The sequence below is a fragment of the Pantherophis guttatus genome, chromosome 1 (genome assembly GCF_059756535.1).
Source record: "Pantherophis guttatus breed Tessera chromosome 1, ASM5975653v1, whole genome shotgun sequence".
Lineage (NCBI taxonomy): Eukaryota > Metazoa > Chordata > Lepidosauria > Squamata > Colubridae > Pantherophis > Pantherophis guttatus.
The window spans coordinates 94,174,430-94,187,930 of NC_142063.1; the positions used below are offsets into that span (position 1 = coordinate 94,174,430).

At 36.9% G+C, this 13,501-nt stretch overlaps 1 protein-coding gene across 12 annotated transcripts in view; it reads left to right on the forward strand.

Annotated features, from left to right (window-relative positions):
- HIPK3 (homeodomain interacting protein kinase 3) overlaps positions 1–12,457 on the forward strand; it is an 89,406-nt gene extending 76,949 nt beyond the window's left edge. For all 12 annotated transcript variants that reach the window (XM_087878255.1, XM_060687662.2, XM_034417151.2 and 9 more), the window contains 8 exons: positions 416–528; positions 774–886; positions 976–1,128; positions 2,200–2,496; positions 3,499–3,639; positions 5,067–5,302; positions 7,436–7,563; positions 8,283–12,457. In XM_087878255.1, the coding sequence (XP_087734381.1) occupies positions 416–528; positions 774–886; positions 976–1,128; positions 2,200–2,496; positions 3,499–3,639; positions 5,067–5,302; positions 7,436–7,563; positions 8,283–8,756 (1,655 nt within the window). In that variant the 3' untranslated portion in view covers positions 8,757–12,457. The remainder of the gene's footprint in view (positions 1–415; positions 529–773; positions 887–975; positions 1,129–2,199; positions 2,497–3,498; positions 3,640–5,066; positions 5,303–7,435; positions 7,564–8,282) is intronic.
- Positions 12,458–13,501: the final 1,044 nt, after the last annotated feature.

The window sequence follows — 13,501 nt, forward strand, 5'->3', positions numbered from 1 at the left end:
ACGTCCACGCCCAGTTCAGTGAAGGGGAACAAAGTCCCAATACGTCATGTGATGCCGCTGTGATGATGTGAGTTTGACACCCCTGCTCTAACATCTAGATGGCCCAGTGCTTGCCTGCATTTTGTAAGACTTTAAAGACCTATTTTTCCCACCAGGCATTGGACCAGGAGATCTTGTGACCTTATCTTGATTGATTCTTTTAATTTTTTTTCAAGTGTTTCTGACACAGCATGTTTATTATTTTGTATTATATTTTATTTTGTAATTGCCATTTGTTGTTTTTCATTGTGTTCATGGGCCTGAGTCACATGTTAAGTGGGCGGCTCTGTAAATTATATTCGAATCTCATATAAACATTAATTTTGTTTCCTTATTATTTTGTATCATTATTAAGCATTATTCTTGTCTGAATTAGGGATTCCTGCTAATCATGGGAAAGCCAATGGGTACTCTGTGAGAGTAGATAATGCAGTGCCATTGGTAACACAGGCCCCAACCTTACTACAAATAAGAGGCGTCCTTTCTCAGGTATGTCATTACTGCAGATTTTGCATTTTCAGAAACATATTACTTGATGCTGTTGTTTAAGTAACATGTCCATTTGTTCTGCACATAGAAAATTAAACTAATTTTTGTTCACATGCACATTAAAAAAAACTCAGTTATAAAAACTGAAACTGCATCTTACTGAAAACTTTAGAAATTTTCATTCATTTTACTCCTGACAATACTAAGTTCCAATTTTATATCTTTTTTTTGTGTGTTTATAACAGACGTGGTCTAATAGAAGTCAGCAACTTTTGTTTCCTACATGGCAACACATAACTCCTGTTACAACACTGGCTTCTGATTCTGTGGCTGGCCCACAGAGACTTGGAGAATGGGGGTATGTTGAAGTAGTATGCTTTGTTTTATATAATTCTTGTTTAAAGACGCCACCTTTGAATAATGCTTTATTTTCTCTGTCTTACCCAGGAAGATGATTCCTCATGGTAACCATTATAACTCAATGATGACCCAGCCACTCTTAACCAATCAAATAACTTTATCTGCTCCTCAGCCAATCAGTGTGGGCATTGCACATGTAGTTTGGCCTCAACCCACACCTACCAAGAGAAATAAAGCGAGGTTAGTATTGAATATGATTTGTGGTTAGTTCAGATGTTACCATACTTTCACAATCCCATTAAAAGGGGGGTAATGTATTAGAAATATTACATGCTCGTCAAGTTGTTGATATACAGTAGCTAAGTGTTTATTTAGAACTTTGGTGATTTAAAAATTAAATATTGTATTACAATACAAATTTGTTCGGAGCCTATTGATTAAAACCAAAGGAAGCAAGCCAACTCTCTTCCCTTGAAAACTGTAGAATTTTGCTGTCCTCTGATTTTATCTTTCCTTATCACAGTGGCTTCAACTGTGTCTAGGGCAGAAATATATTTTGGTTGGGTTATTAAAAAAAAAAAAAGACTGATAGCCCTAGTTAGTTGTTCCTAAATTTATGTGCATGAGGATTTATCAAGTTTGAACTATTGAAATTAGCATAAAAATAATAGTCATAATATGACTTAGAATAGTATTAAGAATAGTCTTTCTTTTGCTGGCAGCAAGAAACACTGTAAGTGCTCTGTGGAGAAAATGTACCCCATCACTACAGAAGTTATTTACAAAGGTATGGGACATTTCAGTAATGGAGAAACCTAAGACCGGGAAGGACAGTTACAGTGGTGAACTGTGTTAAGTAATCCCTGATTCGTGTCCACTGGTGTCATTGAATATAGTTCCTGATGATTTCAGTGGATTTTGAATCTAATACAAAAATGTCTATGGTGTCCAAGCCAGCATTTCTTCATTTCTTCTTTCCTTTTTTTTTTTTTAAAAAGTACTTCCAGTGTATTGTTCTACATTTCATGATAGATCCAACTCCGAACCTTGCATTCCAGCATATGAACAACCCTGCTTGTGATACACAATAGTTATCCAAAATGTTTTCCATTATTATTCTGGAAAATGACATTTTCCATGATACCTGTATGTTCATTGTTTTATGTTTCATATGTTGATTTATTTATACTCATTGTCGTTTCAAAGTTTTATGTTGTAGCTTAAATTAATTTGGTAAAGGTAAATAAAGTTAGTGCATTTATTCTGTAAAACCGTTCTTACAAAGGGTCTAAATAAATGTCTTCTTCACAGGAATAATGCATTACAAAATACCAATATCCAAAATTCGGCATTTGTATCTCCAAAGATAATTAATATGAAGGCTGATGAAAAACTAAGTTTGGTAGAAACGCAGGACAATCATAATTCAGAGAGGCAGGAAAACAGCTATTGTATGCCATCTGTCAGGCAGGATCCTGACCCATCTGTTTCAAACAAGCAGCGCCAGGCTATCATCATTGCAGATTCCCCAAGTCCAGCAGCCAGTGTGATTACCATCAGCAGTGACACAGATGAAGATGATGCAATGCAGAGGCATTCAGTTGCAGAGTAAGTAGGTGCTCCTGGTGCATTTATAATCTGTGGGTGTGCTAGTGCTCATATGGCGAAGACCGTAAATCTTGCATTAATAAAGGGCTCCCCTTTTTTAAAAAAAATAGGAGTCAAATGGATTTCCTCCCCTGTATGTTATATACAACAGATCGTTTGAATCAGCTGTTGTTACAGCTTTTTAAACTGAAATTTGTATTTGTAAACTAGAAGGACTCTGTACTGTATATGACAAACAAAAATAAGCTCATGTCTGTGTGCATGTTCAGTGAGATGGATTGAAAAATATTTCATGAAAAGCGTATGTACACAGCATGGCATTGCCAAGCATGTATAGCCACAGGCTTACCGAGTGACCCTTCTCCCAGAGATGCAAACATTTGTGGAGATACAACCAATAAAAAGAAGCCTGAGACACTGATGGAGGAAGACAAAAGTAAATCTGACCAAGCACTGGTACAAGGTGAAGTCTGGGTCTTAGGAAGTGGTCAGAAAGGAGTTGAAGTTTTGCTACTTTTCTTTTCCTCTTGTGTTAGTAGGCTGTCGTCCAACTTTGTAGGGAAGAGATGGCCGATACATCTGCCTGGCTACTGTGACCTATTTTTACAACATTTTGCTGCTGAAGTAATTTAGAATTGCCAACTTAGATTTCCTTTGATTCTTCATGTGGGTGAAGGTTGGTCCTCCGGGCTCATGGGTTAGTTTCCGAATGTTTCGTTACCAGGCTGGGTAATATGGTCAGCGGAGTTTAGGGGATCTCAGTTTCAGTGTTCTTCTGTTTATAAGGGCATTGTGTGGTTAGTAGGTCTTGTGATGGGTCAGGTGTGGGTGTGTCAAGTGAGCACAAAATCCTTTGTGATAATTGAGAAAACTATATTATGTTATCTGGACTTCTTCTGGTCTGTGAATCATGATGACAACAACAACAGTAATAATAGAGAGCTGCATGAGGACTGAATGTTAATAGGTATGACATGAGTATGTCCCTCAATTTTTTTTCAGATGCAAAGGAAGTCTTGATTGTGAAGCTTGCCAGAGTACACTAAATATTGACCGTGTGTGTTCATTGAGTAGTCCTGACAGCACTTTGAGCACAAGCTCTTCTGGACAATCAAGTCCATCCCCTTGTAAGAGACCTAACAGGTAGGAATTGTAAATAATTACTACTAATAAGTACTAACTTTCCATTTTGGCCTAATGAGGCATGGGAGGCATAGTTCTGTATCTTTGCAAACAGATTTTTTGCTGCTATTTTCTTCTTTTTTTGTGTCAACTTAAAACCAAGATGAATTTACATCTAACTTGCTGTTACATATGAACAGGAACTAGAGTCAATACTTTTAAATAAGGCAAGTTTTGTTTGAAAATGGGTAACCATAATCTCTGGTTTTTATGAAACAGCCTCTGTTGGTTTTCCCATTTCAAATTAAGAAAGATTGGAGTATATTGTTCATGTGTATTCTGCTTTACTTACCCAAAAGCTTTCTTTCAACTTTTTAGTAGGGGTTTTATGTAAGATCTAAGGGTCCTGATGTTAAAGTAGCAATTCAGCAAAGCTATAACTATGTACATCCCCCCCCATTATTTTAAAGCTGTAAGCTAAAAAAGTTATTGTGGTTTAGAATTCAGTGAATCAATTTTATTACATATTCTTAAAATATAAATTATTATATTTTGAATAGTTCAACAGAGAGGACGAATATGAGCAGTTTTGTTCAGTTGGAAGTCTGATCATTTAAAGACATATAAAATTATCATGCTACTCAGACAATTGCCATGACAACTAGGTTACTCTAATTTAAAAAAAGACATTGGTATTACTAATGCTGAGGCAAATGTTTGACAATTTTTTGTTGAAAAAAAAAAAGGAAAAATCTTAATAATTGTTAGGTTAAAGACTATCACCATATTTTTCGATCCTCTTAGCAGCATTGAGAGGCTACAGTTTATATATCCCTTTTTTTTTTAAGTCATATTTTTTCTCCTAATATAACCAATTAGATTTGGTTATATGAGAACATCATTTAAGGTAAATGAAATTAGCAGTTGCTAGGAAGAAGAGCTATTTTGAACAGTTAATGGCTCTGGTGCTGTAGCTGATCAGGCCTGAAAAAAAGCTGCTACAGTACTGCTTTAATAGTGACAGATAGGGTTTGCTGAAGACTTCCCCAAACAAAGTCTGCCTTTTCTTTCTTTCTCTAGCTGTGATAAAGCTAGAGAAAGTAAATTAAAATTAAAATTCTGAATTTCTTTAGAATTACCCTTTTTCATAATCAACAACTGAAAACATTTATTTTTTTTGTACTCAAATCCAAAAATCCCAAAAATCATTGGATTTTGAAGATGCAGAAATGCTTCTCAGTAGTTCATGCTGCAAAAATTATCTTTAAAAATACATGTGGAAGTTTTGATTGTTAATTTCAGTCTCAGTTCCTTTCTGAAACTTCAAAATATTAAATGTGAAAGAATTTCTGGTATTTGGTTTAACAGGTTTTGAGTATCCCTCTGGATGTATACTGCTAAAGATAGAAACTCTACATATCTTAGTGGTGTTTTTCTTTATATTATAGCATATCAGATGATGAACAGGAAAGTGGCTGTGATACTGTGGATGGTTCCCCCAGCTCTGACTCTTCGGGCCATGACAGCCCATTTCTAGCAAGTCGTTTTTCAGAAGCCTCCAATAAAAAAACAGAAACCAGATCCTCTGCTAATCTAGAAGCCAAACCAACTGTATGCACTGTGGTTGTGCCACCAATAAGGATACAGAACAGGTTAAATGTAGACGGACAAATGACAAACTCAGGTACTTTGGGGGTGAGAGGGTGGGGTTATTTTCTGGGTCAGTCTGTTTAATACTGATTGCTTCCAAACTTTGGTGAATTAAGAACTGCTTGGGTAGTTGATTATTCTCGTTTTCTCCATTGCTCCCAAATCCTTTAAAAGATTGTATCTCTGGAAAATGAGGATGTCCTATGTGGGAGCTTTACATCAAAATTTTCGAGCAAGGGGCATGTATCATTTGTAAGTTTATGCTAGAAAATGTTAGAAAGTTCAGGAAAATTTTTCTGCAGGATGGGTCTGACATACTATGTTCACAAACTGCTTCATCATTGACAGTTCTGGAGAGGTTTTACTGGAACAAAAAGAGCAGGAAAAAGAGAAGATTCACAGGCTCGACTTACAAACACAATTATGAGTTGAATTTCCATTGTAAATTGTTGCTGTTTTAGACCGAGTCAGATTTTACGGCAATTCTTACAGCGATCATTAAGCAAATCACTGCACTAATTAAACGAATCACATGGTTGTTAAAGAAATCTAGGTTCTTCAGTGGGCGTTTTTTGCTGGACAATACCAAAAAAAAAAAAAGTTGCAAATCATGATCATGTGGTCACAGGATGCTGCAGCTGGTGCTAAATGCAAGCACCTGAATTGCAATCACATGACCACAGGGGCGGGGTGACGATTTGTAAATGCAATTATGGGTCATAATCCAGTTTTTCCAAGGCTGTTGTAACTTTGATCAGTTATTAAATAGTTGAAAATTGAGGACTACCTGTATGATGTATGTACCGTATTTTTCGGTGTATAAGACGCACCTTTTTACCCCCCAAAAGGGGGTGAAAATCTGGGTGCATCTTATACGCCGAATGCAGCCCAGCCCACCTGCCGGCCCCCACCCTTCGGCCATTTTCGGCCAGTTCCAAGCGGCAGGGATCTGGGTCGGGGCACAGCCTGAGGAACAACCCTCCCTCTTCGGGACGGTGTGAGGGAGGAAATGTGCCCAGCAGCTTTGGGGAACAAGGCGGGTGCCATGATTTGTGGCTGGTCACCCCTCTGGCCGCGGTGACTTCACTCCCTAGCAATGTGAGGAGCCGCCACCGCCGCTGCCTAACCCTCTCTGCGCCCAGGAGCCAAGCCGAACTGAATGGGAGCCCCTAAAGGGAAACGTTCCTCCTTTCTAGTCATCGCTGCCCGGATTCCAAAATGCAAACCTCAAGAGTCGCGCTTCAGGTGGCAGCCAGTTCCCCTGCAATGTGCAGCGGAGAACTGGGAAGTGCTTTGGATTCATGGAGGAGATTGTAGCGCTGCCGCCTAAAAGTGTTTTTCTGCACATTGCATAGCCGCGTGCCCCCATCCTCATTCTCAGCAGCGCTACAATCTCCTCCCCGAATCCAAAGCACTTCCCAGTTCCTCGCTGCACATTGCAGGAGAACTGGCTGCCATCTGAAGCGCAACTCTTGAGGTTTGCATTTTGGAATCCGGGCAGCGATGGCTGGAAAGGAGGAACGTTTCCCTTTAGGGGCTCCCATTCAGCTCGCCTTGGCTCCTGGGCGCAGAGAGGGTTAGGCAGCAGCGGGGGCAGCTCCTCACATTGCTGGGGAGTGAAGTCACCGCGGCCAGAGGGGTGACCAGCCACAAATCGTGGCACCCGCCTTGTTCCCCAAAGCTGCTGGGCAGATTTCCCCCTCCCCCACCATCCCGAAGAGGGAGGGTTGTTCCTCAGGCTGTGCTCTGTCCCTCCCCCCAGAGCATGCTAGGGGGAAAGCGAGTAGTCCCTGCACCTCTCGCTTGCAGGAGGAAGAGGAGGGTGGCGCCACCTTAAATGCTGGTAGGCAGAGGTAAAATACTTTTTTCCTTGTTTTCCTCCCCCAAAATTAAGGTGCGTCTTATACTCCGGTGCGTTTTATACACCGAAAAATACGGTATGTCTTTCCACTAACTCAGATTTTATATAGTAATGATGCCAATTAATGTCTATACAATCCTTCCCCACCCCACCCCCCAAATAATAATCAGGATTGATGAGGTCTTCATCCCAAAACCTCCACAGAATTTTTTAGGTAATGTTTAACATCAGCAACGAATATAAAGTTTTTATTTTATTTGAGTAATAAACAAAATTTTAGAAGTAACCCTGTTTGTATTTTCTTAGTTAATACCTGCCAACCGCTGGTAAAACGTCGATCTGCTCGTGTAAAAACCAACCATTCTTCTGGCTTGGGTAATCGTCAGCGAAAATTTATGTCAGCATTCCATCAGCAGCATTCAAACCTCAGTCAAGTATGTGTGAGAATATTATATTGCAAATACAATTTTCTAACTCATTCAGGCTGCTCATTTTAGTCTAAAATTGTTTGCCACTGTTGTAATTATTTCCTTGATGAAAATTCCTTCAAGTCAAGAGCAACATCAATACAATGTATTTTCTATGACTGCTTCTAGTTCTTGAATATTTGTCTTTTACCAGTTATGACATATGCTGCACAAATTTGTATCTATAGGGCAAGATATATTGTGCTCAAGCCTTGAAGACTTCTTAATTTAGCTCTATATGACCTTTGTTTCAGTTTAATTAGATGCATCACAGCTATCTGAATGGAATGAACTGATTGTAGGAAATATATTTTGTGTGACTATGAGAGCACACGCTTGTGCATGTGCATGCTGGAAAAAAAATTTTTTTTTTCTTTCAAAATGTTCGAAACTGAAATAACCTAATGAAATATACCATCAGTTCACTCAAAGTAGATAGGAAAATGCTATTGTCCAATGGGTTGGATCTGCATTTGGCCATACTTGGGAACCTGAAATGGGTATTAAACAAAAAAAAAAATTCTTTTTTTTACATCATTGTATTTGAGATGGTATATATTAGTAAGAAAAGAAAGAAACATTCTTCCTATGGTATTTGAGGCTGCATTAGTAGGACACAGACAGGGAGAAAGGATTAATTTCTCTTTTAAAATTAACTACTATTTCTCTTCAATTTCCTTGAACAGGTTCAGCCATTTGGATCTGGGTCTCAGGAGTGGAATGGAAACTGTGGTCATTGGAGGCAGCAGACATTCATCCCAAATAATGTTGCTGGTCATGCATTCTCTCTTCCACATGGAAGTCCCACTCATACTTCAATTCATGCACAATTGGCTGGAAATACACATCTTGGAGGACAGCCTGCAATTCTACCTTACCCATCATCTGCATCCCTCAGTACTGCTGCACCTGTGGCCCACATTTTTGCATCACCATGTACCTCAAGACCAATATTACATCATCCCAGTTACAGTATTTCTCATCACGGTGGCATAATTCATCAGATCCCAGTGGGCATAAATCCCCGACTACTGCCTTCCCCAAACATTCAACAGACTCGATATAAACCAATTTTCCCACCACATTCTTACATTGCATCACCTGCTTACACAGGATTTCCACTGAGTCCAACAAAACTCAGCCAATATCCATTTATGTGAGACTCAAATTACAGTATGCTGTCAAAGCTCAGATATATATATATATACACACACACACACACACACACACACAGATATATAGAAAGATATGTGATTTGAGAGGAAAACATGGTATTTAATAAATATTAGCCATGGCACAAGAAAATTATTTTTTTTTAATCATGTTAGACTTGGGTGCAATTTAAATAACCTTGAGCTTTAATTCACTTTTAATGTGTGTTTTGCACATTTGGTATAAATTTGTCTTTAGTCATGTTACCTTCTTATGAAATAACTCCAAACAGGTGACTTAAGGGAGTAAAAATTCAGTTTTGCTCCTACTATTTTTATAAAATTGCCTTCTGATCTAGTGCGAGGCACTTCTACATTTGGGAAGCCATTGAGTGTACAGGTTTAGAGCAACAGATGCACATGTCATCAGTATCATGTAAGAGTAACTTGTTTGTATTATGTATCTTGATGTTCTGTGTTGAATCACATACCTAAAAAGGTTGAACTGTTCTCCACATTGCATGTGTCCCTTGAATGGACAAAAATGCAGTTGCCTAGAAAACTGCTCTTAAATGTTGGTGTCCTGATAATCTCAACTGCATTGTAAACCGGTTCCCACATAGTGCCTTAAATATTCAAGGTTGTTAATGTCACTGCGTTATAAATGTTGAGGACTGCAGCACTTAACACTCAGATTTGTTGATTCTTTGATAGATTAATGCACGCTCACTACTTTCTTTCTTTTTTGTTGTGCGTGGTATGATTTTAGTACTGGGTGAGATTTCTTTTTTTTGAAAACAGCATGCGTTGCTGTTAAACGAATTCCGCTGTCTGATAGTTTTCCTTAAAATAAGCTTCAAGAAAAGCATTTTGTAGTGTTTAGGAAAAGTTGATTCATTAGCTTGTTGAATTAAAAAAAATGGTGTTTTATACTGTCTGGTGGAACTGCAATACAATCTAAAGTAGTTTATTTTCGAAGTGTTTTATATCCAACTGGATTTAATAACCTGTTTAAAGGTATAGTAAGAATTATCTGGGTAGATAGTGAAAGAAAATAAAAGCAAAATGCTTGTTGATTCATACTGTGGTTTCATCTTAGCTTGAGCAAACCATGCAGTATTTAATAAATAGTAGCAGAATATTTACTGTTGAAGCTTGAAATGATGTGAGTACTTTTTGTGCAATTTTTCATTTATGCATGGGAGAGGTTTTAGCTTTTTTACATTATGGTATTTGTTCTAGAGTTTGGGGAGTATTTTCTTATTTAAATACATTCCATCAGGGACAACAGATGACATGCATTTTCCCTAGGTAGTCAATCTCTGTGTTTATTTTGTTCAAATGAAATTGCTTTTGCAGCACCAAAGACTTAATCATCCATTTTCTATAAAAGGTAGCTACTTTTTTCATAGACCTCAAATATACTGTAGTGCTATGGTGGATTTAAAGGAAGTGAGGCTGTGATCTAGCTTGTGAGGCAAATAATAAATTGCATCATTTATCTTGAATGTATCATAGATAAGCTGCTATATAATGATTGCCACTTCAAATAGCTGTGAAATTAGGTGATTTAACTAGTTTTTAGCCTTCTAATTTCTGTATAAGTCTAATTACATGAAATGGAAGTAGAGGGTTGATTTTGTTTTGTTTCCTTTCATGTTTGGAGTGTTGTAACTACTATATTGTAAATGATGGAAAACAATTTGCATATGTTACTTTGAGTGTGTTATTTGCATCAGTATTTTATCTCTATTAACTATCATTGCATATAAGTGGCTGTATTCATGTAATATAATTTTTATGTGTTCATATTGACATTGTGCAGACGCTTAAACTACTTACTTACCTTTTTAAATAAATGTTCCTGGAATACGGTTCTTGCAGCATAGACTGGAATAGGAGTGGAAAGAGTTTCTTTCAAGCACAATCCTAAGCATGTTTATTTAAAAGCGATCCTACTGACTTCAGTGGGGCTTGCTTCTAGGAAAGTGTGCATAAGATTGAAGTCTGAGTAGTCTAGCAGTTGAAAGAGTTTTTTCCTTTGCTCCATTAACACAAGCAGTGTTTTATTTAATGAATGTCTAATTGAAATAAATGTGCCTGTATCTGAAATATAGCAGTATTAGTTCATTAAAAAAAAAAAGACCAGCAGTACATTGTAATGACTGAACATGGTAATAAATTCTCTCTTTCCCATTATGCTTGAGCTGCAATCAGAGAGCCACAGCTCTGTGGGGCCAGCGGGGGCAGTTTTGTCACCTGCCTTGTCGAGCAAAAGCACTTCTGAAATACTGAAAAGATTAAAAAACAGTTTGTGGAATTGAAAGAATTGCTACTGAAAGAAAAACAAAGACTCAGTAGGCCCATATTAGTCATTAAGTGTACCCAAAGGAGTATGCTGGATTTCAACTTCAGTGATTTCTCACAGATAATTGTATGCATTTTGTATAAACAGACTTCTCTTTCTGTATGTATCTCTCTTAATGCAAGAGTAACCTGATACCTTTGAAAACTTTGTCATTTTCTGAAACTTATAGAGGAAATCCAGAAAATCACCAGGTAGATTTGTCATTCTTCTTAATATTTATGGTTCGGTAAATTCTTGTCTTCTCTTAAGTTCCCAGTTTTGGGAATGGGGTTTCTTGGGTGCTGTTTCCATTGCTGGCATTGGACTCACCAAGACCCACAAAAAACATACGGTAACTTACTTTTCCATAACAATTGAATGGAAGAAAATGTTCTTAAAAACTGGATCTTCCTTTCTCTGAAGTATTTACTTTGCTTTTCAGTTGAGTTCAGGATATAAAGCTAATGTACATGGAACAATATGCCAGGTAAACACTAACATTTTATCAGTATACTCCAGAGGAAGCCTGTGGCTCCTTCTGTACTGTAAAACATATATTTTTAACTTTTCAGAAGTGAAAAATAGGATCTACCACAACCAACACTAAAAATAATGTACAGCCAGTTCTTTAATGAGATTTGCAAAGAAGGATCAGATTGTATGTCCTCTCTCAGGCTGTAATCCATGATTTCACTCCAGAGCAGTCAAGTTGACTCTGATTAGCTATTGAATAGCTTGGCTACTTGGTGGCTGTAGCTAATGCTTTTTAAATAAAACACTGCACGATAAATTGTGTACTATTTTTAATTTGAAGAGTAATTTTTATATTAATTCCTTGTATTCAGTTTTTAACTTTAATTCAGGGTGTGTTATTGATCAAGTATACTACTGTATTTACTAATTATTTTGCTTTATTTTTTAAAAAAATACTCTGTACTTACTGCTAAATTTAACTTGATTTTTGTTAAAACTAAAATTCAAACTGCAAACCATAGATTTGTTTTAGGACTGAGTATATAGGTTTGGTTGTTAAGTTTGAACTATTATCGCTTAATAATGATTTGGAGAATTGTGGCTTTTTTGTTCCTGATTTCTGTGCTACACTAGTTTGTCATGTAGCAATTGCACTGTGCAATATTACAATAAGAGGACTGGGAAAATTTTTATGGATATAATGTTTCCTACAGTTTGCGATAGTATTTCTCTCTAGTTCTCAGTGATTTAAATGTGACCAAGCCTTCTGTACTTTGTCACAAAAAGCGGGTTTTCCAGGTGACTATTTTGGTGAGTGTCAAAATAAGAATTTATGGTGTAATACTGTCAAGATTCACTTTGAATTAAAATATACGGTATATTGCAGCAATTGCTCTTGTTGGCTTTTCTTTATACTTAAAAAAAATTACATTTGTCAAGGTATATCCCAACTCATAAAGGCATAGCCTCCTATGTTTAGAAGGGAAGATCAAATCTTCAGCATCATTTCTTTGTTTATCAAATTTAGGTACCACTCATCTCCCTCTCAATATTTGAATTTTGTGCTCATAGGAAAAGTTTCAAAATGGTAGGAAAGTATTTGTGTTGACACCTTTAGACAAGAGTGAAAAAGGGGAAACAAATATACTGTAAGAATATTTAATGAACAAAGTCATGAAATTTTATGGGAAATTTTATGGGAAAACGTACATGCCATTCCTATGTATACAATTCTGCTCTAAAAACATGAGAATTCCGCATAAAAGTAACTCTTATAATGAGCGAATTGGAGCCATTAATTTAAGGAGGAAGACAAGGGGAAGGAAAAGAAATAGATGTAATGTACACTGCTCAAAAAAATAAAGGGAACACAAGCAGAAGACATCCGAGATCTGAATGAATGAAATAGCCTTATTAAATACTTTGTTCGTTATATACAGTAGTTTTGTGTTCCCTTTAGTTGTTTGAGCAGTGTATAAACTACTGTATGTAAAGAACAAAGTATTTAATAAGGCTATTTCATTCATTCAGATCTCGGGTGTCTTCTGCTTGTGTTCCCTGTATTTTTTTGAGCAGTATATTTTGTGGTGAATATTGTGCCATTGTATGCATTTAACTTGAGGTAGTAGAAAATATGCCTCATGTGCACAATGCCTGGAATTTTTCAAGGCTATGACAGTAATCTATTTCTAGCATAACACTGGAGACAAGAGAAACAGGCCAAAAAAAAAAAAAGTATAGCTAGTTTAGGACTATCCAACTTCAAAGTTATGGACATAGCTAATGAAACAAACCTTATAGGTGAAACAGTATTCTAAACAAAGATTTGAGAGGATTTGAAATCTTTCATACAAATCCTTGTGCATTTCCATGCAGTGGTGAACTATTTATCCTATTCGTTCCTAGTTTCCCTTTTTTTTATTGTATTCTATAA